Genomic DNA, 27,366 nt, shown 5'->3' with positions numbered 1-27,366 from the left:
CCCTCCTCCTCCTGTGGTGATTCTTACCTGTCTTCTAAGGAATCTGGAATCTTCTAGGGATTCTTAAGGCTCCGAGAGGAAGGAAAGCCACACATCCCTCTCATCCACACCTTGAACATGGGTCTTTCCTGTTCCTTCTGACTACAGAGTAGTACATGTTTGCTATATAAACTCAAACAAGAGAGTAATTTACAATGGAAAAAGGAAAGCCTCCAAGATATAACTTTTGTGAGGTAACCACTGTTAACAGTTTGTGTCATTTATATATATAAATATCTATACGGTTATATATTAAATAAATATGAAAAATCTACCATAAGCCTTTACACTTGGAAAACCTCAAGTCATTGTCCTACTTTCAGAGAAATAGAAAATACGTACTCAAAATAAATAAAAACCAAATTTATATTTCTCAGTTGTGGACTGGTATGGATTGAATTATGCCCCTCAGAATGTGACTTTATTTGGAAGTAGGGTCATTGCAGATATAGTCAGTTAAGATGAGGTCACACTGGAATAGGATGGGCTCCTAATCCACATGACCGGTCCTTATAAGAAGAGAAGGAAGAGACGCAGACACAAAGACTCGAGGGGAACACCATGTGGGGCGGAGGCAGAGATTCGAGTGATGCTTCCACATGCCAATGAAAGGCAGGGACTGCAGCCCTCATGGGAGGCTGGAAGAGCAGCATGGAATAGACTTTCACTGAGACCCCTCAGGGGGAATCAACCCTATGGACATCTTGATCTTGTACTTCTGGCCTTCAGAGCTCTGACACAAGCAATTTCTGTTGTTTTAAGCCACCCAGTTTGTGACACTTTGTTATAGCAGCCGGAGGGAACTAATACATGTCCTGAATCAGACAATTTGCTTGTAGCTTTTAGTATTCAAGGGGCTAAGATATGAACCCTTCTGCTATGTTGATTTACTTTCAAAATAAGTCATGTAATAAACAACTGTGTTTAAACACAGCAGTATCCCAGGGTACCTTGCAAAGTTTCCATGGTCTCTGAGCTTCCTCTGCTCCTCCTTCCTCAATTGTCTCATCCTTCCACATGCCAATCCTGAGATTTCCTGGTCTGAAAAGAATGCTCCCAACAGATCTTGGAAGACCATGCAGTTCCAGTGACCAGTACTTCATCTCCTCTTAGCATTAGGCACCCACCACTTTCTGCTCAAAATTCCAACATTACTGTGACTTAGTTAATATTCTCTGTTGTGGTTTCTATTTCTCCTGCCACTATAAAGCAAAATTTTCCTTTGCTGTTTATCTTATTTTCCCCCTACATCTTTCTGTTTGCAATGTGTATTTGCTGTAGAATTTGAGAATATTCAATTCTGCTAGAGAAGACAAGAAAACAAATAGAATGGATGAAACTCACAAGATGTGTTAAGCAGAGATAGTGAGTAAGCAAGTGACTTGTGAGATGTGGGCAGAATTTATGACCTGAAGTAAGTCAGCAACCTGTAAAGAATGTTAAAAGAATGATATGCTCCTTCCTTCCCTCGCTCCCTCACCATTTTCTCTGTCATCTGTGCAATAGCAACTCCAGACTTGGGAAAGTGGGTTTGGGTATCAATTCTGGCTGGGCCTAATCTCCTGTTCACAGGAAGGAGCTAGACAAGAACTCTGCTGGCATAGGGAAGCATGTCTGATACCCTCTGTAGCCTGGCAAACTAATGGAAGGGATGGGTATTCTAGAGTGTATCCAAAAAGTAGGAAAAGGGCTTTGCTCTAAAAATTAGGAGATCTGTCTTCCATGTCTGGCTCTTCAAATACTAAGGAGATACATAAATCAAGAAAATTCCATGATTCAGATATGACACCAATGGAAATAGGTTCCATTCTCCATGCTGCCCCCATTCTCATTCTAGAGTGGGTGATAAAGTTCTTGGCTTTGGTGGGAGAAAGGGGAATGTTGAGGGGAGGGGTAGGATAGGTAGGAAAATGGTAGGCAATTGTGTCTTGGGAAGTGGGGTCTTCCTGTTCCCAATGTTTTCTCAGTTCAGTCTCTCTGGATCAATCTGAAGAAATGGGACCCAGATACCTGGGAGATTCCTGGAATCCTTGTTGATATCCTGGACGCCCCAGTCAGCCCTGGAATCATTCCCACCGGGATTTAAGCTGGAGTGGACAGCGGCTGGTGCTGAATTGCATCTGGGGCTAGGCTGTGTTTGCATTCTCCAGCTAGAGCCCTGGCAGGCACAGGCAGACCAGCTGCCTAGGTTTATCCTGATCATTTGATTGACTCAAAATAATGCAAACCTGTGTTTTCGTGGTTGAATGTTTTAGACTTCACTTATGTTGTTATGGCAAAGTTTTATTGCTACTAGCTGTGCGAAATTGGGGAAGATATATCCCAGTTTTAGTATCTCCGATGGCTGTAGGAAAATTATCCAGTCTACTTCAACAGGACTGTGGGGAAGATCAAAAGATATAGTGAGAAGCATGTTGACAAGTTGAAATCCCCCTAGTATGTAAAGCATCATGTTTAGGATGGACCACCTAGTGGCCCTTTCCAAGTGGACTGTCCCAGGTTTAAGAGGAGTGAAGTTTAGTGCTAGATAGTAGAAAAGATTTGAACAGACCAACAGAATCCTCAACATATTTTGTCTTCCTTAGTAAATTTGGTAGATAAAAAGGAAAAGTAATGGCCATTGATAGCAAGTGTTTTATATATCCTAGCAAAAAGAGAATGTTTAAGTCCTAGCACATTAAACACTAAAGGCCTTCTTCATGCAACATTGCATCCAAGATATTTCAGGCATTTAAGGCAGAAAAATTCAAATTAAGATTTTCCTCACCAACTCCTGCTTATTCCATTTGAGCATTTATGTTCTCAGGAAACTCATCTTAAATGTACCTTAAATGTACATATGTGAAAAGACTTAATATTTACCAAGAAAAAATTTCCAAATTTAAGGAGCACAAGCAATTCAGTGAGTGTTAGATCAAATACTGAATTACTTCAAGTTTTCTTCTGATTCTTATCAATGACATAAATGGGTCTTTATGCCATATGTGGCACCTGTATTCTATTTTTGTATATGATTTTCATTTCACATTACTTTGTGTGTATGTGTGTGTGTGTGAGAGTGTGTATTTCCATGCATTGAGAAAGGCTTCTGGTTTTCATTGTTGTTTATTTGTTTAAATTTAAGGGGTACAAGTACAATTTTGTTACATGGATATACTGTATAGTGGTGAATTCTGGGATTTTGTTGTGTCCATCACCTGAATAACATGCATTGTATCCATGAAGTAATTTCTCATCCCTTAACCCTCTTCCACTCTTCCATTCTTCCTAACCTCCAATGTCTGTGGTTCCACACTCTATGTCCATATATACATACTATTTAGCTCCCTCTTATAAGTGAAAACATGTGGTATTTGACTTTGTTTCTGAGTTGTTTCACTTATAATAGTGGCCTCCAGCTCCATCCATGTTGCTGCAAAAGATATGATTTCATTCTTTTTTATGGCTGAATAGTATTCCATTGTGTATATACACAACATTTTCCTTATTCAATCATCCACTGATGGACACTGAGGTTGATTAGATATCTTTACAATTGTGAATTGTGCTACAATAATCATTTAAATGCAGGTGTCTTTTTGACAAAAAGATTTCTTTTCCTCTGGGTAGATACCCAGTAGTGGGATGGTTGGATTTCATGATAGTTCTATTTTTGGTCCTTTGGGAAATCTGCATACTGTTTTCGATAAAGATTGTACTAATTTACATTGCTAACAACAATGTATAGGCATTTCCTTTTCTCTGCATCCTCATCAACATCTATTTTTTATTATCATTTTTTTATTGTATGCCTACTCTTTTATTTATTTATTTATTTTTTTAAAATTTTTTTTTTTGAAGCATGACTTTAATTTTTTTTTCGGCATATTATGGGGGTACAGATTTTAAGGTTTCAATAAATGCCCTTCCCCCCCCCCGTCTGAGTCTCCAGCATGACCATCCCTCAGATGGTGTGCATATCACTCGTTATGTATGTATATACCCGCCCCCCCCCCAATACCCTATTACTGTAGTACCTATGTGTCCACTTAGGTGCTACTCAGTTAATACCAGTTTGCTGGAGAATATATCTGGTGCTTGTTTTTCCATTCTTGGGAAACTTCACTTAGTAATATGGGTTCCAGCTCTAACCAGGAAAATATAAGATGTGCTATATCACCATTGTTTCTTAGAGCTGAATAGTACTCCATGGTATACATATACCACATTTTATGAATCCATTCTTGGATTGATGGGCACTTGGGCTGTTTCCACAGCCTTGCGATTATGAATTGTGCTGCTATAAACATTCGAGTGCAGGTGTCTTTTTTGTAGAGTGTCTTTGGATCATTTGGGTAGATGCCCAGCAATGGGATTGCTGGATCAAATGGTAGATTCACTTGTATCGCTTTAATAATAACCATTCTGAATGGTGTAAGATGGCATCTCATTGTGGTTATAATTTGCATTCCTCTGATAGTAATGTGGAGCATTTTTATGCTTGTTGGACATGTGCATTTCTTCTGGAAAATATCTATTCATGCCCTTTGCTCACTTTTTAATAAGGTTTTTATGTTGTTGTTTTGAGTTGAGTTCCTTACAACTTCTGGATATTAGTCCCTTGTCAGTTGCATAGTTTGCAAATATTTTCTCTTATTTTGCAGATTGTCTGTTCACTTGGTTGATTATTTCTTTTGCTGTGCAGAAACTTTTTTGTTTAAGTTTCATTTATCTATTTTTGTCTTTGTTCCTTGTGCCTTTGGGGTCTTAGTCATGAATTCTTTGCCTAGGCCAGTGTCCAGAAGAGTTTTCCCCAGGTTTTCTTATAGTATTTGTGTAGTTTCAGGTGTTACATTTACATCTTTAGTCCATCTTGAGTTGATTTTTGTATAAGTTGAGAGATAAGGGTCCAGTTTCATTCTTCTGCATATGGGGATACAGTTTTTCCAGTACCATTTATTGAAAAGTGTATCTTTACCCCAGTGTATGTTTTTGTCACCTTTGTCAAGGATCAGTTGGTTGTAGATAATGTGGCTTTATTTCTGGGTTCTGTATTCTGTTCCACTGGATCTGTGTCTATTTTTATACCACTACTTTTTATACCATGCTGTTTTGATTACTATAGCCTGGTAGTGTAATTTGAAGTCAGGTAATGTGATGTTTCCAGACTTTTTATTTTTGCTTAGAATTTCTTTGGCTATTTGGAGTGTTTTTTGGTTCTCAATGAATTTTAGGATTTTTTTTCTCATTCTATGAAGAATGACATTGGTATTTTGATAGGGATTGCATCAAATTTGCAGATTGCTTTGGGCAGTATGGTCATTTTAATGATGTTAATTCTTCCAATCCGTGAGCATGGGATGTTTTTCCATTTGTTTGTGTCATCTATGATTTCTTTCATTGCTGTTTTGTAGTTTTCCTTGTAGAGATCTTTCATCAACTTGGTTGAATATATTTCCAGATATTTAATTTTTTTAATTTAAAAACATTTTCCAGTTCTTAGAGGGAATGCTTTCAACTTTTCCCTGTTCAGTATAATTTTATTGTAATGGGATTGCCTTCTTTATTTGGTTCTCAGCTTTATCATTATTGGTGTATAGAAATGTTACTGATTTTTGTACATTGATTTTGTGTACTGAAACTTTACTGAAATAATTTATCAAATCTAAGAGGTTTTTTTGGTGGAGTCTTTGGGATTTTCTAGATATAAGATCATATTATCAGCAAACAGAGATAATTTGACTTCTTCTTCTCCAACTTGAATGCCTTTTCTTTCTTTCTTTCTTTCTTTTTTTTTTTTTTTTTTTTTTTTTTTGAGACAGAGTCTCGCTTTGTTGCCCAGGCTAGAGTGAGTGCCATGGCGTCAGCCTAGCTCACAGCAACCTCAAACTCCTGGGCTCAAGCAATCCTGCTGCCTCAGCCTCCCAAGTAGCTGGGACTACAGGCATTTGCCACCATGCCCGGCTATTTTTTGTATATATATTTTTAGTTGGCCAATTAATTTCTTTCTATTTATAGTAGAGACGGGGTCTCGCTCTTGCTCAGGCTGGTTTCGAACTCCTGACCTCGAGCAATCCGCCCGCCTCGGCCTCCCAGAGAGCTAGGATTACAGGCGTGAGCCACCGCGCCCGGCCTGCCTTTTCTTTCTTTCTCTGGCCTGATTGCTCTAGCTAGGAGTTCTAGATGTTGAACAGGAGTGGTGAAAGCGGACATCCTTATCTTGTTCCAGTTCTTAGAGGGAATGCTTTCAACTTTTCCCTGTTCAGTATATTGTTGGCTATGGGTTTGTCATATATGGCTGTTATTATTTTGAGGTATGTTCCTTCTAGGACTAGTTTGTTAACAGTTTTTATCATGAAAGGGTGCTGGATTTTATCAAATGCTTTTTCCGCAACTACTGAGATGATCATATGGTTTTTGTCCTTAATTCTGTTTATGTGATGAATCACATTTATTGATTTGCATATGTTATGGTCCTCATTTTTTATGACTATTTAGTAAATACAATAATTTGAGTTTGGGAATGTTTTAAGCCTTGACTTCAACAAGCAACTGATGTGGGAGTTTCTTGAAGCTTTCTTAATTAGGAGAAAGAGAGTAATGACATCAATCGCACATTCATCTGGTTCTTCCCGTCTTTCAGCAGTGAAGGGCAAACCTTCCGTGCCCGTGCCTTTATTCCAGAGTTTATATTTGAGCCCTCCCCATGCAGCACTGCTGTGGACAATTTGCACAGTGTATTCCCTTTTCTAATACACTTGACTTAGACCTAAATTGGTTATTTTCAAACAGTATAAAGTCACTTGGAGAAATCTGCAAGCAACTACTGTTGGAAAAAGATATGATAAATATCATCAGTTAAGTAAGTCTTTTTAAAAATTCATTCCCCAGGAATTAAACTCTCCAAGCAGACAAGGGGACTGTTGTTTTACCAAAAGGTGAAAATAGCTCTTGGGTTGGTGTTTTGATAATGCTGGGAGAGTGTCAAGGCCTGGGACATGTGAAAGGTAAGCAAGGTTCTTGGTTTATGCCTCTCAGCTCCACAGTGCCCCCTACTGCCTCTTGCCTGCTCAGATCTGTCCCTGTCCACCCCCTGAGTACTTTTCTTACGGAAACACCAAATTACGAAACTTTACACCAAAAACTTTCAAATGAGTCATGATGCTTGGATGTGCTACGGTTCCCGGATAACTTTTGTATTTTAAGCCAGAGTGTGGAATGGAAATACTATTGAGTTTCCTTTGTGTGCCAAACTGAGGCAGGAAGTGTGCACACGTTGCCCAACTTAACACAACTCTGCGAAAGATTGCTCTTCCTCCTTTTCTCCCTTCTATGAACACTTTGGAGCAACCACCATGTATCAGATGTTGGATATTACCTCTAAGAAAAGAACAAGAACTCACACCTCAGACCAACAGCAGTAAGTTAAATGACCAAGCCTTCACCTGGTGAGAGGTACTGGAAGAGCCTCTTTTATAGTAGGTACCTCCTGCTACTGGCTCCCGCCTATGGAAGATTCTGTGTTTTCTGTTGGTGGAAGAATCTCTTACACAGGGTGGTGCAGGGCCCAGGTGAATAGAACTCAGGGAGTTTGGATGCTTTGACAAGGGCATAGAGCTGGTTAACAGCAGGGCTGGGATCTGGACCCAGGTTCTGATGGAACCAGTTAGGGAGAGGCGTAGGGCAGGCAGGATCTGCTCCACCCTCAGCTTTCCCCAAGCCGCCAAATCCCCTGAAATCACACGACTGGCTAAGCTGGGCTTGTTAGTTGTTGAAAATGAGGCTTCCTTGTTGCATGTTTAGGGGGTAGTCTCTCAGATACTGCTTTGGGTGAAGAGTTCGGAAATCCACAGGGAATCTCAGAGTTGCCGCCATCTTTTTCTTCTCTGTTTCTCATGTATGAAGGCCAGGTTTAACTTTGGAAGAGTGCAGAATTAGTATTTTTTGGATACAATATGGAAACAACATGTGACCCTACACAGTCCCCCTGCCCCGCACCTCTTCCCCACCCCCAAATCCCTATACTCAGGGCCTGTTCTGGCCTGATATATCCCGGGGAAAAGGCAGCCACAGAGAAACAACACACATGGCCGCTCTGGAGGTCTGTCCTCCAAGGGGGCCTGGCAGATGAAGTTCTGGGAGAGAGGACCTACCATCGGGTCTCTGCCTCTGTAATCTCAGGCTTCCCTAGATTAGGTAGCACAGTTCTCATCAGCCAGTGCTTTGATACAGACAACCTCAAGAAAGTAATTTAGCTCTGTGAGTTTGCTTTACAAACATTATAATCCCATGTGCAGTGAGATGAGTCTCACATTGAGGGAAGGTCCCCGTGGCTCTGTAATTTATTAAACACACAGACAGACAGGTAGAAAGAGAAGGGGAGAATTGTAAGTGTTCAACGAGAGTTGGCTGTCAGTAATATCAATAGGGAAGTCCAGAGCACTATGCCAGGTTGTAAAAAGGACACCTATCCTACCTGTGGGGCTTCGGCCAAGGAATCTTGAAAGAATAGTTATGTATTGCGTGAGTCCTATACGGTTAGTAAGAGGGAGCCAGGACAAAAGGGGTAGAGGGAAAATAGTTCCAGCATTGCTAACATCGCACGCAAAACCTCAAGGCTAAGTTCATTATGTTAATATTATGTCCAAAGAAGACCAAGAAATGTCAAGTATAGCAGTTACATATTTCTATGTAACAAATTACTCACAAATGTAGTGGCTTGAAACATACTCCATGCTAGCAGACTAGTAATAATAACTAGTAATGCTTGCCTCCTGGTATTATGCTTATTTGATACACATTCAAACTTCAACTTCAGCCAAATAAGGAATTTTCAAGGAAAAAATACAGCATGTCCTCTTTGACTCTCTACCAGCCCAGAAGCTTGTAGGGGCAGTGAAGAAGTAGTCAAATGAAGAATTTTAGCAAAATATGACCAGCAAATATAAAGAGGACAGAATGGCAGGGAACATGCAATCCATCATCATTTCGCCTAAATGTAGCTCTTTATTATTTTTTTTACCTTGTCAGATCCTCTTAGTTTCTTTATTTCCTTTTTCTATTATTTAGTATTTAAGCTCTAACCCTATGATTTATTTATGCAATGAATGAGTTGAGGCATGCATTTATTTAACTGCTCCATAACACATAAGAACACATTTCTACCAAATTCTCTTCCTCCCGTCATTTTTTTCCAGGGTGATTGGAGGACTGTATCCAGATTTGTAAAAGCAAGAAAACAAGAGTTTAAAATCTCCTGCTCTGACACAAAGATAATCCCAAGTCAATCCTGTTATAAGCCCAGTGAAAAAGATTTTTTCACAAACTGCAGAAAATGAGTTCTCCAAGGGCCAAAAAGAAGAAACAAGAGGTACATATCATAGGAGCTGACTCTTCTAATACTTTGATTTTGTTGTAAAAGTTTGGTCATTTCTAAATCAGCCAGGCTGCCATTTGTTGGGGTGTTAGTAGTTTTTCTTCCTGGGGAGGGAATGTCTGGAATTTGACACCAGAAGAAGCTCCATGTGCACAGCCAAGGTACGGAGGTGAGACTGGGGGCAAGACCTCCCTAGGGCCACCGAATCTCCAGGACTGAACGATTGTGATCATAGACAATCATCTCATTTTCCTCCTCTTCCTCTCTTTCACCTTATACCAAGAAGGTGTCACAAAACCTCACTGCTCTGTCCTTTGGGAATTGTGCTCATCATGGCTCTGGGTCACTGCAGCAGCCTCTGGCTGGGGACCCTGTCCCCTCACCCTCCTCCTAGCATCTTTAGCAGAGTTTCCCAGAATCTCCTGGGAAGTGTCCTTAAAGTACAGATGCGTTTTGGGTGGGCTTATAGTGGGGCCCTGGGATTTCATTTTGACTGCAGTGACTGGCCAAGCTTGGGAAGCCTGCCCTGCAGGTCCTGGAGCTCTTCAACGTCATCCACCCCGACTCAGTGCCCACCTTCCCAAGCCTGTCCTCATAGTCTGTCTCTCCCACTCCGCAGCCGCCTAGGTCCCTCGACCTGCCACTACCCCCTCAGATTTCTAGGCCTTGACACAGGCACTTCCTCCCACTACATTCTCTGTATTGGCCCAGTGCTGCTCACTTGTCAAGAGTCAGCTAAATCTCAACATCCTTGCCTGCACTGGCCTCCCTCTCTCAGGCGTCCCCTTCTCCTTGCTCCTTGAACCCTGTCCATGCTTAACTAATGACACCTAACACGCTAGCACTAGCGCAAGGGCTGGCAAACTGTAAAGGGCCAGACAGTAAATAATTTAGGCTTTGTAGGCCATCCCATCTCTGATGTGACTGTTGTAGCTCAGTTCTGCTGTCATAAGGTGAAAGCAGCCATAGACAATATGTAAATGAACAGGTGTGGCTGTGTTCCAATAAAACCTCATTTACAAAAACAGGGGGAGGGCAGCATTTGGCCCAAGGGCCATAGTTTCCTGACTTCTGCCCTAGGGTCCAACAGACTCAGTGTGCATCCGGGCTCCGTGTGTTTAACTGTATCAGTTAGCTAAGCTTGCTAAGTCTTAGTTTCTTTATTGGTACAATACACATATTAATGGGGTCATTTCAGCACTGTCTTAGTCTATTTGGACTGCTATAACAAAATACCTCAGAGTGGGTAAGGTAAACAACAGAAATTGACTGCTCATAGTTCTGGAGGCTGGGAAGTTCAAGCTCAAGGTGCTGGCAAACTTGATGTCTGGTGAAGGCTAGCCCTCTGCTTCATAGGTGGTGCCTTGTCACTGTGTCCTCACATGGCAGAAGGAGCAAGGGAGCTCCCTCCAGCCTCTTTTATAAGGACACTAATCCCATTCATGAGCATGGAGCCCTGGATGACTTTATTACTTCCTAAAGGCCCCACCTCTTAATATCATCACACCAAGTATTAGGTTCCAATTTATGAGTTTTGGGAGGACAGAAACATTAGATTATAGCAAGTATTAAATGAGATAAGGCAAAATACAATACCTTGGTATTTGGTAAGCCCATGGTAATATTTACTTTATATTATTACTATAATTGTGAGCTTACTTGTTTATCTTCCCAACTAGATTTTAAGCTTCTTGAGGCTAGAGCTGGTGTTTTTCACCCCCAGAGCCCAACTGTCCATTCTTATCTATTTTCTCTGTCTTTAATAACAGAATAGTGTTAGTTGAGTGCACAGCTACCCGGCCAGGGACTGTACTTCTCAGTCTCTGCGGCAGCCCAGTGTGGCCATGAGACTAGGTTCTGGATGAGGGGCTGCGAGAGAGTGATTTGTGCCATCGTCTTGCCAACTTCTCCTAAGGAGAAGGAGAATGTGCCCTCCATTGGCCCTTTTCCTTCCCTGCAGGTGGGAGGTGGCCAGAGTAGGGTCCATCCCTTGGACCCAGGGATGGATGGTGCATACGGAAGATGATCTAATTGTCCTCCAGCCCTGGACTGCTTCCCTCTGGATTAGTATGTGAGAGGAAACACACTTCCATCTTAAGTCACTGAATTTTGGGACTCTGGTTTAGCAGCTAAATCTATATCCTGCTTGATTAATACACTAGCCTTTTAAGAAGGGCTGGGTCATCCATTCATTCTTCTTGGCTCTCATATATATTATCCACATGAGACCATGACCTCTTTCCTGCTTCCTGATCTACTTTTCTTTGAGCTCTTTAGCAGTCAGGCTTTCAGTTCTTGGCTTGGTAATGCTGTCCTCAATTTCTGCTCCCGGAATCTTTTGACTTTGTATTTCATGCACACTTCTCTTAATTTTCCTTCTAGAAATTACAGTTTAGCTCATCCTTCTGGCAACCTCCCAACCATTGCCTTGAGTAGGAAATCCACAGGAAATCATACAGAGGCCAGTTTTGACCTCCAGATATTTGGCTAGGGCTGAGCTGGCTCATCTCTGCTGCCCCCCACCCCCCATGCTTCCTAAGGAGTGGTGTGGAAGGAATTCAGTGGCTTAAAAAAATAATGAATGGGCCGGGCGCTGTGGCTCACACCTATAATCCTAGCACTCTGGGAGGCCAAGGTGGGCGGATCTTTCTCAAGGTCAAGAGTTCGAAACCAGCCTGAGCAAGAGTGAGACCCGGTCTCTACTAAAAAAATAGAAAGAAATTAATTGAACAACTAAAAACATATAGAAAAAATTAGCTGGGCATGGTGGCGCATGCCTGTAGTCCCAACTACTCAGGCAGCTGAGGCAGAAGGATTGCTTGAGCCCAGGAGTTTGAGGTTGCTGTGAGCTAGGCTGATGCCACGGCACTCTAGCCCGGGCAACAGAGTGAGACTCTGTCTTAAAAATATAAATAAATAAATAAATAAATAAATAAATAAAAACTAATGAATGAATGGGGTGTAGCAATCAATTCCAACCATCCAAAATTATTTTTAATTCCAGAATTCCCTCCTTCCACATTCCAATGGACTTGAGATTCTTGGTGTTTCCTCTGTGATGAGTTAGTTCTATGAGATCCATTTTATGGCCAAGGAACATCGGGGAGAGTGGGACAAAATGATAGATGTTAATTAACCAGTGTGCAACAGATTGTTCTCCAGTTGTAGCAGCAGATAGCACAGGCATTGACTGACTACTGCCTCCCAAAGGGGAAATCTCCCATCCAAGTGCCAACCAGGCCCAACCCTGCTTAGCTCCTGAGAAAAGACAAGATTGGTCACATTTAGGGTGGTATGGCTAGAGACCCAGTGGGGAAGTCTCCATCTCATGTGCTGGATGTTTTCAGAAGAATGACGCTGGAGGCACTCCTCACTTTGCTGGAGGTGAGAGCCTGGGACACTCACCTTGAGCAGGGAGAGAAGGGCTCTGAGTTGGTCAGAACTCAAGAATAGCCCACCTGGCCTGTGATCTTCAACAGGGAAAGGGAACAGAAGAACCATTTGCCTCCTGTGGCCTGATGGCTGCTAGAGGAAAGAATTCACCGCAGTGAACACACTCCCTTTTACTGACAGAATAAATGAGAAGTAACAAGGATTGAGATTTCTCTCCTCACCGTTTAGCATCTTTAATATGCTAGCCTGCACGATGTCTGAGAAGCAGAACATGTAATGTGGTCCAGTTTTACCAAACAACCTTTCCTCATCTTAAAAAATAATAACAGACTACTCTAATGCTTATGTGTTTCTGGAGTCAGCATGAAGTTAACTCAGATAGAATTTCCATATTTTGTATGCACCGTGGAAATCTGCCTTTATGCTTAATGGAGGCTTTATGTGCACTGATAAATCCCGAGAGGGGGAGTGGGGCAGGTTAGCGAGAGTGGGGTGAGAGCTTCGCTACTGCCTGTGCTATTTGCAGGCTAATCAAGAGTAGCCAAACCTGATACACAAAATCATCTCAAAGAGAGAAATGAAGCGAGTATGGGCTTGAAAGACAGGAGCTGCTTTGCTCTCGGGTGAATATGCATTTTCAGCAGCCAGATTAAGGATTCATTTTGTCCTTGACACAGCACGAAATCCAATCTGTGTCTACTTACCCTACAGACAACAGCCTGCCAGGGGTCGTGCTAAGATTTTATAATAGGACAGGCAACGGTCTTCGCTAGCAAAATAAACATTTGGAAAATCGTATTTCAGAATCACTTCTCTCCCCCCCACCTCCTTCTTCAACATGTCATGCAATTCTGATTCAGTGAGATGCAGCCTTTAATATTTTGGAAATAATTTTTGAGCAGATGGGAGAAGAGGCAGGAGGGCAGCCTTCCTTGCTGGCCGTGATGCTCTCTCTACCTCCCCTTCTTTTTCAACAAAACAACTCAAGCAGGGATTGTTTTTCCTTTGAAAGGAAAAAAAAAAAAAACACGCACCAGCATGAAAGTGTTTTCAGATTTGCTCTTTGTTTTCCTTTGCCATCTTTCTAACTTCAGGTCTCTCATGTGGCCTGGGCGGCTTGACTTGAACCTGACCCCTAAGGTTGACACGCTCGGAGAGAGGCTGGCCTGTTTGAGGAGGCAGCAGGCGGAGGCATTGGAATGAGGCTCAGACCCTTTGTTTCTGCGGCACCTCGAGGGTGATTCTTCACACTCTCTTTATTGAACTACAAATATCTTTTCAGATGAACACACTCCTAATCTAATTAGCGGTAAACAGGCCTCCCGGGCGCCGCACTGCTCAGCCAGAGGATGGTGTGCGGGAGGGGAGAGGGCTGCTGCGGGAAGAACGCCCAAGCCGGCGGATTCCTTCTCCGTGGACGCAGCTGGGATGGGGGCGATGCAGGCACAGGACTGTTTTCTGCCTCACAGGGAGACAAAGGCAAAGAAATGTTGCGTAGCCCCATCCAGGGCAGAATGGCCTCTTAGGGACCAATGTCTGCTTGTTTTCCCACCGCATTTACTGTCCCGTCCAGACAATAGGATCAAATTCTTGGTATAGCAAAGCAATGGCACTAAACATGTTCAGGCTTCCTGGAGGCTCTTGGTGTGCAACGTGAGTTCGCACTGCCAGACCCTGAGCGAGACCACGCAGCCTGATGTCTACTTTGTGGTAGGTGCTCCTGTGATAGTCCCTTTTGGCGTGGAACAGACATTCATGGGGGGATTAATTGCATGGTGGGGTCATAGTTACTCCTACACAACCCAAATTCAGAACCTCCGTCCCATGGAACAGGTCAGAGAAAGGTCACCTGGCCTCATTTTGAAAGATGGCTTTTGGTTGTTTGGATTCCTACGGGCCATTGAGGAAGGAATCATCTAGCATTCGGTCAGCAGCAGCCCGTCCTAGGGGTTTCAGGGGGCTGGGTTGGGGTGAGGCAGCCCCAGGGTAACAAGACACAAAGAAATGAGGTTCTAATTGGGCTGAGGCCACGCTGACAGCCACCTAGGCCCCTGGGTGCCGCCGGGCCCTCAAGGCAGAGTCACTGGTGTCACAGGAAGACTGTGAAGGCTGTTCCCTGGCCACTTGCCCCAGCCTCCCCCACTGAATGGTCTTTGCAGCTCTTCTACCCTTTGATGTCCCCTGCTGTCCACTGCCCGGTGCTGACTCCAGCTGACTCCAGACTCAGTCTGAGAGGGTTTGAGCCGCTTGTGCTGGGTAAGTCCTTGTCCTTTAGCTCCAAGCCCACTCTGCTCTGCGCTGCGACACTGGGCTGCGACTCCACTTCCCAGGCATCTTATGAGGCAGCATCTGCCAATGGGAGGCCCAGGAAGGAGAAGGGAAAGTGCGAGGAGGGGAGAAGGGCTAAGTCCTGTCTCCTAGTTGAGGGCCTTGACCTCCAGCAATGTCCTTTGCCACTTGCAGCTCAGTCTCCCTGTGCCCTCCCATGGTCCTCATAGTCCTCTGTGGCCTGCATACCTATGGCAGTCAGGATACAAACTGTGCTGAACTCTGAGCACCAGCTGCATCCTTTCCTCTCGCTGCTGCTAGCTCCCCACCTTCCTTTTTGTTCTCCAGCCATAGAATCAGCACCTGCTTCTTGCAGTGACAATCTCGGATTAGTTCAGCAACTCCCTTCCTGCTCTAATACCCATACAATTAGTTCCCTGGGCTAAATCTAACACCTGTGTAGCCAATTCCCTCTATTCAATCCCCTCCATGTGGAAGTTTTTATCTTCCTCTCTGGTGCCTGCTTAGTATTGGCCTTGACGCTAATTAGATGCTTAGTCTAAAGGATTCCACCTGCTGAATTAGGCACAGGCTGGGGCTATCATCCTTTGTGGTGACATCACTAAAAGGCTGTCACATAGTAAAAGGAGATGGGCCAGAAGAAGGGTGGGAAGAGAGGGTGAGTAGTGGAGGGACCTGAGGAGTTTTACTAAATGTTTCTTTTTGCCTGTTTCCATATCTTCCGATGAGGTCTAAGAGCCTTAGGGTTTTTACAGCTTTAACCACTTCGGTACCAGCGTCGACTATAGTCGACAGCCACAGATGAAGCGAGCGACGACTTGAGCTGACAGCCGAGACATGAAGGCGCACAGCTGAGCATTGACTTTAGCCAACAGCCGTGATATGACTTTTCTAATTTTTCATTTATCAAAATAAAATTGTGAACATTTAAAAATAACGTAATGAAAACATATATGTATATGTTATCTATTCTGATTCACATTACAAGTAAAGCTGCCTGTAAAGTAAAACAAGCTTTCAGTGCTTTAAACCTTTCCTCATCACACAAGAGCAAAACGGATTCATCTTCAATGCACAGCACAAACCATCGTGCGGACCGTGAGTGCCGGCTGTGGGCAAGGTTTCGTGGCTGGTAAGCGCCGTACCAAACTGGTTAAGAACCAGAGTTATACTTCACTCTTGCATGAGCATCTAAAATCTAAACAGAAAGAAGGAATTCTGAGCAGTCCAGCTATTTCTCTGGAGTGAGATACTGCCTTGCAAATCGCTGGGAAGCAAAACGCGCCCCTGCACGAGCACGCAGAACCCTTGGGCAGGCGAGGCCTGTTCCCGGTGGACGCTGTCCCCGGTGCCTCACACGTTCTGACACGCTGTGGAAACACGGGGTTTACAGACCAGCCCGCAGCGTGCATCTTAGTGTATCTCTTCCCTGGCATTTCTAGATGTGAAGAATTTTGAAAACTACGTGGCGGTACCCCACACGCCCACCCTTCTTTTGCAGATCCTCAAAGTTTGGACATTAGAGGCAGCAGGAAAGCCCTGTGACAGTGGTCCTCAGAGTATGGTCTGGGGACCTGTCGGGGTCTTTGAAACCCTCAGAGGGGGTTCTTGGAATCACTAATTTTCATCAGGACACTAAGACTTGTTGACCTTACTTCACGCAAACTCATTTATGAGGATATGATGGAGTTTTCGAGAGGCTGCGTACACGGGTATCGGAACAGATTGAAGGCACAAGCAGATTCAGGGACCCAGCTGTCTTCTAGTAAGGAGATTCACAGAAATGGAAAACAACGCTACGCTTCTGACATTTTTTGTTTTGGAAAATAAAGTTATTGGTCATAAAATATGTTAGCATGTAATGTGTTTCTTATTTTTATTTTTATATGTTAATATTTCAAACATTTCTGTTTTGATCTCTGTTATAGTAATTATTCATGGACAGAATTCATAGATATTGATATATATCTGTGCATGTGACCCATATCCCTAGCTATAATTGATATATATCGATGGATATAATAACCCACATAAACAAAAGTTCTCTGGCTCATCAGTGTTTTTTAAGAGTACGAATGGGACCTGAGACCAAAGAGTTTGAGCACTGCCCCTCTTTATACGAGATGCTTCCTACAGGGCACCACTTAGAATGATCATAACCAGTGACTAGAGAAGTGAATGAGCGTCCATCGAGCCTCTGTCATCTTGCTAGTGTTTGCGGTGTTTACCGGCACCTGACACAAGCGGTGCCTTAGGGTGCAATGAGACAACCATCGATGGGCATTTAGATTATTTCCTATCTTGGCTATTGTGAGTAGTGCTGCAATAAAGAGGTGAGTGCAGATATCTCTTTGATATACTGATTTTTTTCTTTTAGATTTATACCCAGCAGCAGGATTGTTGGATCATTTGGTAGATCTATTTTTAGTTTTTAAGGAACCTCCATACTGTTTTCTATAATGGCTGTACTAATTTATATTCCCACCAACAGTGTTCTAGTGTCCCCCTTTCTCTGCAGCCTTGTCAGCACCTGTTCTTTTTTTTTTTTTTTTTAACAATATCCATTCTAACTGGGGTAAGAATATGGTTTTGATTTGCATTGATGTTGAGCCTTTTTTCACATACCTGTTGGCCATTTGTATGTTTTCTTTTGAGAAAAGTCTATTCATGTCTTGTGCCCACTTTTTAATGAGTTTACTTGTTTATCACTGTTGTTTGAGTTTTTTTTATATATTCTGGATATTAGTTCCTTGTTGCATGAATAATTTGCAAATATGTTTTCCTATTCAACAGGTTATCTCTTCATTTTATTGGTTGTTTCCTTTGCTATGCACAAGCTTTTTAGTTTTAATATAGTGTCCTTTGTCTAGTTTCGGTTTTGTTGCCTGTGCTTTTGAAGTCTTAGCCATAAAACCCTTTGTCTAGACCAATGTCCTGAAGTGTTTCCCCTAATTTTTTTCTAATAGTTTTATAGTTTCTTGTCTCATGTTTAATTCTAATCCATTTTGAGTTGATTTTTGCATATGATGAGAGATAGGGGTCTAGTTTCATTCTTCTGCATATGGATACCAAGTTTACTCAGCACCCTTTATTGAAGAAGGGGTCCTTTCCCCAAAATATGTTCTTTGTGCCTTTGTCAAAAATCAGTTGGCTGTGTAGATGTGGATTGATTTCTGAGTTCTCTGTTCTGTTTCATTGGTCTATATGTCTGTTTATATGCCAATGACATGCTGTTTTGGTTACCATAGTTCTATAGTTTATTTTGAAGTCAGGTAATGTGATGCCTCCAGCTTTGTTCTTTTTGCTCAGGATTGCTCTGGCTATTCCGGCTCTTTTTTGGTTTCATATGAATTTTAAAATTTCTTTTTTTCCATTTCTTTGAAAAATGACATTGATACAATATTTTGATAAGGATTGCATTGAAGCTGTAGATTGCTTTGGACAGTATGGTCATTTTAACAATATTAATTCTTCTAGACTGATCAATTTTAAAGGTAATTTTCCAGATGTGGAATAACTGGTTAAAATTGCAAACATTTTAATTTTTATTTGTATATATTTCCAAATTGCCTATCTAGGAAGTTCTGGCAACTTTCGCTCCTGGTGATGGTGAATTAACATGCCTATTTCACCATATTCTTGCTAACGCTGGGCCTTGATCACTTTTTAACCTTTTTCTATTTGACAAATGATAAATGAGTTGTTGCATTGTTGTTTTAATTTATGTTTTCACTATTGAAAATGAAACTATTTTCATATTTATTGGTCATGTTCTTGATCATTTAAGAAAGTAAAGCTTTTTTTTTATTGATATGTAGGAAGGAATTCTGTTAATTAATCAGAGGATTTAAGTTTTGCTTTATATTTTATAAATATTCTCCTAGTTTTTCGTTGACTTTTAATTTTATGAATTTTTGACATTGTATACATTTGCAAATTGTATGTACTTAAATCTAGTAATTGTTGACTTCCTCTTATATCATGCTTAGAGAGACTGAAGTATACCTAAATTTTGTTTTGTTTCGTTTTTTTAGAGACAGGATCTCACTGTTACCCAGGCTGAAATACAGTGGCACGATCATAGATCACTTCAGCCCTGAAATCCTGGGCTCAAGCCATCCTCCTGCCTCAACCTTCTGGGTTGCTGGGTGGAGTCTTTCTTAAAATAAATTTTTTCCCCAGGGATGTGTATGCCTGTGTGTTTTTTGAGTCTTTGAATGACCAAGAATAAAGTTCTACAGTTCTTATGTGAGAACAATAGCTGGTATAGAGACCTTTGACACACAGCTTTTCCTTCTCAAAATTCTTGTAGAGGCTTTTCTGCTACTTTCTGAAATGTGTTGAGAGAGAAGTCTGATGGCAGGCGAGTTTCCCTTCCTAGTATGTACTGTGGTTTTGGTCTGTTGGGCAAACCAAACATCTTGATTCCAAGGTTTTTCTTTATCCTTGGAATGAAAAAGAGAAATCAGGACATGATAGAAGAGTCTATTTTCTACTTTGGCCTGGAACGCAGTGGGTCTTTTAGATTGAGGACAGAAATTTCCCCAACCTAAGACAATTATCTTTTATTACATATTTGGCCACACTTCTTCTCTGCCCGATGTCTTTTCTTTCCCTGGGTTTTGTGTTTGTTTGATCTCTAGGACCTATCCTGTATGCCTCCCGTCTCTTCACTCTTAATTTTCACATTGTGTCTTTTCCCTGAGTCCTGGAATGCCCCTGGCTGGCCAGCTGCCTTGCTCCTCCTGTCTTTGGCACTGTCCAATTTTTAAGTCAGTATTGCCGTTGGATTTTTATCTTGGATGATTATTGTTTTACCTCTAGACAGTCTTCCCTGCTGTCAGATTACTCCTTTTTCCCGGGTACAGTCTTCTCTCAATTATTGTTGAGAACCTGAATTTAATATTTCACACGATGTCACTCTCTTTCCTCCAGCAAGAGTTTTTCAAAAGAGTATTCTGTTTTTGAACTCTTGAGCAGTCTTAGATATACCCAGATGTGTTTCCCTACTTGCTAATCCTTACAAAGGGAGGTCTACATTTGCCCAGTTTTGGTGACTTGGGAGAAGTTCCATCACATTGTTTAGGTGTGTGTTTAATTTCCTTAATCTGGGAAGAAGAGGCCAAGGAGATTTATAATTTCTGTAGTCTGATTTCTCTGGATCAGTTTCAGTTTTCTGGAAGAGGGAAGAGGGATCCACACCTACAGGTGGCCGTATAACAAGGCCTACCCATGCGCCCAAATCCCCTTTTTAGGTGGGCGGGGTTTCACCCCCTTCTCTAACGGACAGGGTGGCTCTAGTGATGAGCCTGTTGTGGCAATGCCCCCACATTCCCGTTCACATGGTTTGAGCCGAGTGCCATCCAGAAGTGACAGCCACGAGCTGCTGTTCTCTGTGCACCGTGTCAGACACAGGCGGGGATTCACGGGCGTGCAGCCAGGGAGTCCCCTGGGGTCCCTTGCTCAGAAGGGCCCCCACACTTGGTTTAATGCTCTGCTGCCCTCCCTTGAACTTCTTAAGAATCTTATATTTGAATCTGTATGTGAGCAAAGTCCCATGGGACAACTGAGCACACGGGACAGAGAGACTGGAGTCGGGTTCCTGCTGGATCCTGCCTCCTGCCGCCTCCCAGCAACGGGTTCTGGTCACTCCCTCCCCCAGCTCACCCCTACCCCCTTCCTCATTTTCTCCTGCAACTGCCATCCCTCCAACAAGGTCCCGACTAGGTAGTGTCACCAGGAAAAGCTTGTGTTTTGATATCACCCTCTGTCCCTTTCGGGAATCTGGGCACAGGCAAGGAAAGGACTGGGGTTGGGCACAGCGGCAGCTCTCCCTGCCTCCGGCTGGCAGTGCAGGCATCTGGTGGGCAGGGGAGGCGAGCTCCACCCCACATCCAAGTACTCAGCATGTCTCAGCACAGAGGTTGGAAGAGTCTTTGGGGGGGTCACCTGACTGCTGTGGGCTGGGGAAGTGGGCCCTGGGAAGGGGAGATGCCAGACTGGGCGGGGGACCCACGGAGCACTGGCAGGAAGAGACCCCAGCAGGCCCCAGGCCCGAGTGTCTCGGGTGGGGGGAGCCTAGTGCTACAAGGGTCTGCACCTGCCCTGGCACCCCCTTTGCCACACGGCTTCCCAGGTGTTTGAACGATTCAAGAGGAAGACAATGGCGTCCCCATAATGTGGCAGGTGTGTGTTCAGGTGAGGAACTGGGAATACACAGAGCTGCCATTTGGTGCCTACCGCATATTTATAAGCCATTCATCTGAGTAACACGTGTGGATCTCTCCTAGGGTGTCTGACACCTGATACAGAGTTAGTAATGTTGATTTCCTTCCCCTTTCCTTGCTTTTTCTGAGTCTGTCATTGTTACAATTCTGCCTTGTGGCCCCCTTCATTTTTTTCATTTAAAAATCCTCAGGACAGTCCCACTGCTCTTTAGGAGTGAACAGCAGGCTTGTCTGCCCCTGATGGCCTTCCATGGGACACAGAAGGGGCCAGCGGGCTGAGCACTCTGTTCTGCCAGGTCCTTCTCACTTGCTCAGGTAAGAAACAACCTGGAGAGGCCCAGCACGGCTCCCCCTGGCCTCCGTGGGGAAGCCAGCGCCACCGTGTCCTCACTTCGCAGTCTCCACCTTCTTCTTCACTCCCACCCCTCATCTTAGGGGTCCTAGCTGAGGTTGGGAACAGAAGGAACCCCGTGCCTCTGTTTGCCTAGGACTGAAACGGCTGCGGATATGTCTTTCAATGGCAGATTTCGCTGAGGAGGGAGATTTGCACCTGTTTGGAGCTGGCACCGCATTTAGAGAGAGCAAGGGGAAGCAGAAACAAAGGCCAGCGCATCTGGAATGATTACTGCCAAAATTACTTACCAAAGACATCTGCGAAGCTGTGATCCATTCCGGAGAAATGCGAAAATGAGCCCCTGCCGAGTCTCCCAGCAAAATGATCCCCCTGGGCTGTGAACCTAGGCAGCACAATTTATTTACATTATTTATGCATTCGGGTGGCTTGGAGCCTCCAGACTGAGCAGTGGTGAGAGCAGATACCCTGGTGTGTATTCCAGGCACAGAGCATCGTAACAGTGATGCATGGCCACTTTTGGCATGTTGGAGAGTGAGGGGCATAGCATTTAGAAGCAGAAAGAGATTTCTAGGCCATTGGAAGTGCTAGCTAAGATGTACAGATGCAGGTGTACTTCCCAGCTCAGCATAAAACAAACTGCCATATAACATCCTGAGTGCATGATGGATGAATAAATGAATCAAGGCTTTATCTGAACTCAGAAATATGCTCTAAATTTTGGTTCTGGAAATTGCATTCTTGAAAACACACCGGTTTCTATTACAATTCACTTCAAGAGTTAATGATCCTATGGAGCAATTTTGATTTTTCAAAGATGGTATTTTTTTTTTTTAAGCCCTTAAAATCCACATACTCAAAGGCACTGGATGGATGATTCCGGCTGATTAATGGAGAGATGGAGATAGAACGATCTCCGTGCAGCCCTGTATGTTGGGAGGTTCAGAATCACTTAATCTGATTCTGAGGCCCATCCACACAAATCACTCTCCTGTGGACACACTCTTCCCAATCCCTTAGGATCCTGGAAGAATCAGTTGGTGCCTCTCAGAGCAAGAGATGCAGCCTCCTTTCTTCAACCTCCAAACCCCTCAAGTCATGCAGCAGGATCACCCAGTCTCACTGAAGTGTCTCCCTAGCCTGGGCACCCACAGAAGCTACCACTTGGCCACACAATGGGAACTGAGAAGGCCCAGGACATGCTAGAGAGCACAGGGGGAGAGTGCATTGTGAGGAATCCAAGAGGCTTCCCACAGTGACCCCAGACCCTTGCACCAGGGTTCCCCTAGATCTGCATTTACACACTCATTAGTTTGTTTGTTCATTCATTATTTCATTTATCCAACAAATATTTCTAAACTGCATAGATATGTAATGGGCCTTTAAATTTTCCATCCACCTTCCTGACCCTCTGAGAGCTTAAAGACAATTAGACTTTAAATTGATCCAAGGCAAAGACTGCTTGTGTTTTGCCCATGAGAACTCAGAGCCAAGTGTAGCCCTTGGTCCACAATTGGAATATTTGTTCAGGAAATACCTGTTGCATGCATGAGTGAGTGAGATGCTTCTGAAAGGAGGGAGAAAAGCATTGCCTACACTTAAACAGTGATGTTACCGTGGGGTCAGCATCACGCAACTTGTTTTCAGTAATGGGTGGGTGGTGAGGTTTCTCCTGATGGGGCTGGTGGCACAGGTGTCTGTGGCATTTGGGCATTTAGAGCACAGAGTTTTGGGAGGCCCCTACAGCCTACAGCCTGGCCGTTTCCCTCAAATCATTCAGATATGCAGCTTTAGCCCAGTGGACAGAGGGACTTGTCCCATCACTACAAGTCCACGTGTCTGATCATGTAGGGTAGTGAGAAGGAAATGTGAAAGATTAAAAATTTCAGTTGTCACCTCTACTTATTTTCTTATATTTGGAAAAGTGCTTGGATTTCTGTTACTCTGTTATCTATCCTACAGCCTTTTCTAACATTATCATTGAAATCCTCAAGTAGTCAATTAGACACATTAAGTTTTGCTTTTTCTAGATTCTGCCTCCTTTCCCAAAGCTTTTTAATGTCTTTTTCTGATCTGTCATGAAAATAAATGTGAATTGGTCAACATAAAGTAAGTTATAGCATCAGACACTTCCTGACTTTGGTGGTCTGTTCACTCAATTTGACTCTGATTAGAAAAGAATATTCTATTGGAATAGACTAGCACATTGTAATAGCACACTGACTTGCACAGCTCATACCTTCACAGAATTTCTTCTCATATGGAATTCCATCTTTTGGATCAACACCCTTTAAAAAGAGAAATGATGAGATTAGCAGTTTGGTTTTAAATTTATGAGACATATACACTAAATCCTCCCTAAATGGCTTTAAAAGCACAAAGGCAAACGAGTAGATAAAACACTTTAAAGCCTCTTGAGCCCCTAATCAACACAGCAGCGCTCCACGTCTAGTGAGCTGGGCTCCTGGGGACAGGAGTCAGGAGAGACCCACACTGGGCCATCTCACTCAGAGGGACGCAGGGCAGGGACCTGGTAGAGGTGCCTAGACCGGGAGTCCCATTCCTTGGAGCATCAAGGGAGTGCTGAGTGACTGGGATACAAGGTCAAGGTGGGTTCTGCAGTCTGAGCTTGAGACCTAAGTGTCCTGACATCTCTAAGCACCTAAGGATGGATGTTTCTAGAGCTGCAATTCTCAACCGGGGCAGTTTTGTACCTACCCTCCCTGGGGCCATTGGCAATGTCTGGAGAGACACTGTTGGTTGTCGTAGTAGGGTGGGTGTGCTACTGGAATCTAATGAGTAGAGCCAGGGATATTGCTAAGTATCCTGCAGTTTACAGGAAAGCACCACCAACAAAGGATTATCTGACCCAAACATCAATGGTGCTGAGATTAAGAAACCTGGGAGTGAGGTTGGGCTTGTGAGTGCAACTGAGTTACCATGGCTGGGATTTCCTAACACCTAAAGTTACGGCTCCCCTGTAGTGGAGTGACCCTTCCTCAGAAGGAATATTCCTAGTGTCCCAAGATGAAAGTGCTTGGCGGTCAGAGATGTGTTGGAAACTGTGCTCGCTCTCCCGGGCTTGAGTGACAGCGAGCTCCCCCTGCACACTGAAACATCCAAGAACCTGCTAGCATCATTCTCAACACTGGTGTCCCATGGACACAGCTTGGACAATGTTGGACTTGACGGTCCTAAAACTCCCTCTGAGTTTGTGACACTGTGATTCTGTGAGTCATTTTTCCTCCATGGGAAGGGATGGGTATGAAGGTGATGTGTCTTCCTCCATGACCATGATGAGCTCTGAGTCTCCTCCCTGGGCTCATGGTGGATTTCCTCTGGTCTCGAACAGTCTCTTGCTTGTCCCCACCCCCAACCCCATGTGGGTGACGCTCCATGTCAGAGGCAAGGTGGGACCATGGAATGAAGACAGACCCTGATCATCCCCTTTGTTCTCCGACATGACAACTAAGCTTGGGTTTATCAAGACAAGAGCTGCTTTGGGGGTCTTGGCACCGTAAGATCTAGGGTAGATGTCTTCTCCCCCATGGACAGGGAGAGTGACTGAGGGGTAGGGTGGGTGGGGCAGGCTGGGGCACAGTCATCTGACATGCTTTCAATATCCCAAAGGCCATGGGACCAGAATGTATACAGTAGGTTATTGCTGATACAAGCCTAGACCATCAGTGTCCTGGAAAGAGGAAAATATTTACGAAAACATTCTCCTCTTCATCCAAGCAGATAAATGAGGCAACTAGTCAGAGGAAATGTACCTTGAAGCCAGGAAATCTTAAGCTTCAGGGGCCCTCATTTGTACTGCCCTTGCCCATGTGAGTACTGGGAGTGACTGGGAGATATAGAGAGTTCTGGAGGGAGGGGTGGGGGAGGAAAAAGCCAGGCTTCGATTAGGATTTGTTTTTCCATGAACCCTGCTGGCAAATCAGAAAAAAAGATCTCCAAAAAAGGGACCTGAATTTCTGAGACTCCAGAAAGTTTTGAAGATTTCTTTTATTGCTCTAAATAATTATTTACTCTGATACTTGATTTTGTATTTGCAAGTTGGTATTCTTATTTTTCACGAGGAACCCTCAAATCATGTAAGCTTAGGTAGGACCCCACACGTGTGGGTGTGCCGCTGCTGTCCACAGATGTGCATTTGGACGGCTTTCCTCCCTCCTTCTCTCTTCTCTGTCTGGAAGCTGCAAATCCATTATTCATGGGGAACTGGGACGCAGAGCGCTAGCAGCCTCAAGGTGTGGGTAGCGGGGTAGATACAGGGTGAGTTCTGCTCTGCCTGACAATGCTTATGAAATACAAAAAAAAAAAAATGGCTGCAACAAAATAAGAGCAGCATGTGGTTCACTCCAATAGCTGTGTGGGTTGTGGTAAAACTTTGCTAACACTATTCTTCATTTAATTTCACACTGTTCAAAACATAATAAAGGGATTAGATGTGGGTGACCTTAAGCGAGGCTTAAAGGGGCCGTCACTGAGAAAGCCTCAACTCTCCCTGGCGCTCTTCCCCTGTGCTCAGAATTCTATACCCATCTTCTGAGCAGCAGAAAACGAGTTGCTTCCGGCTGTCACTGTCTTCCCGGGGTCTGACTAACGCAAACAGGTGATAGGCTTTTTGGGGGAGGGTGGGAAAAAAGGGAATGGGGTTAACTTTGAATGTGGGTGCTCACCCAAATGCCATTACAGTTTGAGTCCTGATGTGCATCCCAGTTGTCTGGCCTGAGAAGAAAAAGATCAGCGTTGGTCTTCGGTACATCCGTGTCCCTCAGTGAATGTCAGTTTCACGAGTGAATGAATGGCCGGGGGAGTGCTACAAGCAATGCCATGGAGAGAAAACAGCATTCCTCATGGAAGAGTGCCATGCACCACTGTGTGCTGTGACACCCAGAAGCCTCGTTCCACCTCTTTGCATTCATCTTGGTTTTGTATGTTCGCTGGGAGCTCTGGATCAAATCCCTTTTCATGATTGCCTATATTCATGGAGTATATTGTTGTAGAATGGTGCTGATGAACATAATTAACAAATCTGCACCCCATTGTGCCACTAAATGCCCAAATATCTGGTTAATTTAATGCTTTGGCACTGTAGTCACAGCTAAGGTGCGGGCTGGCATATCCATTTCTGAAGTCAGAGATGTGACTGACTGAGCATCAGCCCAGGGATAAAGCGTGGTGTGCTCTCCATCCATCAGAGCCCTCTCCCTACTCCTGGGAGCAGAAGGCCACTATTTCTGGGCCTGATCCTAATGTAGAACTTACACAGAAGGCTGGACACAATAATCTATAATCTATTGTGCTAATAGATTGTGCTAATATTGTGCTAATCTATTGTGCTAATAATCGAATAGATCTATGATCTAACAGATCTATGTACACAATAATCTATTCACTCTCTTGTTTCTCCCCTTCAACTATGAGCTGCAAGAGAGGAGGCATATCTTTGTTTTGTTTACCACCCAGCATGATGCAAAGTGCTTGGCAAATGGTAGGTTCATTTCCTGGACAAATGAATGAATAAATGCACGAATGAATGCTCTTTTTCTTTCTTTCTTTCTTTTTTTTATTGCTAAAGCTTTAGTTCAATTGGAACATGGAGGTCCTGTCTCTGTATAAGTGGGAATGCTCTAGGCTGGGGGAAGGAATTATGCCTCCTGCCCCCTTTCTTGCAGGTAATTTTCAAAATCAGTGGCCAGTGG

At 43.6% G+C, this 27,366-nt stretch overlaps 1 protein-coding gene across 1 annotated transcript in view; it reads right to left on the bottom strand.

The window, feature by feature from the left end:
• AOAH (acyloxyacyl hydrolase) overlaps window positions 1-27,366 on the bottom strand; it is a 198,531-nt gene that overhangs the window by 77,889 nt on the left and 93,276 nt on the right. The window contains exons 9-11 of the mRNA XM_076006307.1: window positions 26,341-26,389; window positions 23,895-23,943; window positions 21,946-22,040 (exon numbers count right to left, since the gene is read on the bottom strand). Coding sequence (XP_075862422.1) covers window positions 21,946-22,040; window positions 23,895-23,943; window positions 26,341-26,389 — 193 coding nt within the window. The remainder of the gene's footprint in view (window positions 1-21,945; window positions 22,041-23,894; window positions 23,944-26,340; window positions 26,390-27,366) is intronic.

Source organism: Microcebus murinus, chromosome 9 (assembly GCF_040939455.1).
Source record: "Microcebus murinus isolate Inina chromosome 9, M.murinus_Inina_mat1.0, whole genome shotgun sequence".
NCBI lineage: Eukaryota > Metazoa > Chordata > Mammalia > Primates > Cheirogaleidae > Microcebus > Microcebus murinus.
This window is presented reverse-complemented; position numbering and strand designations above follow the sequence as displayed.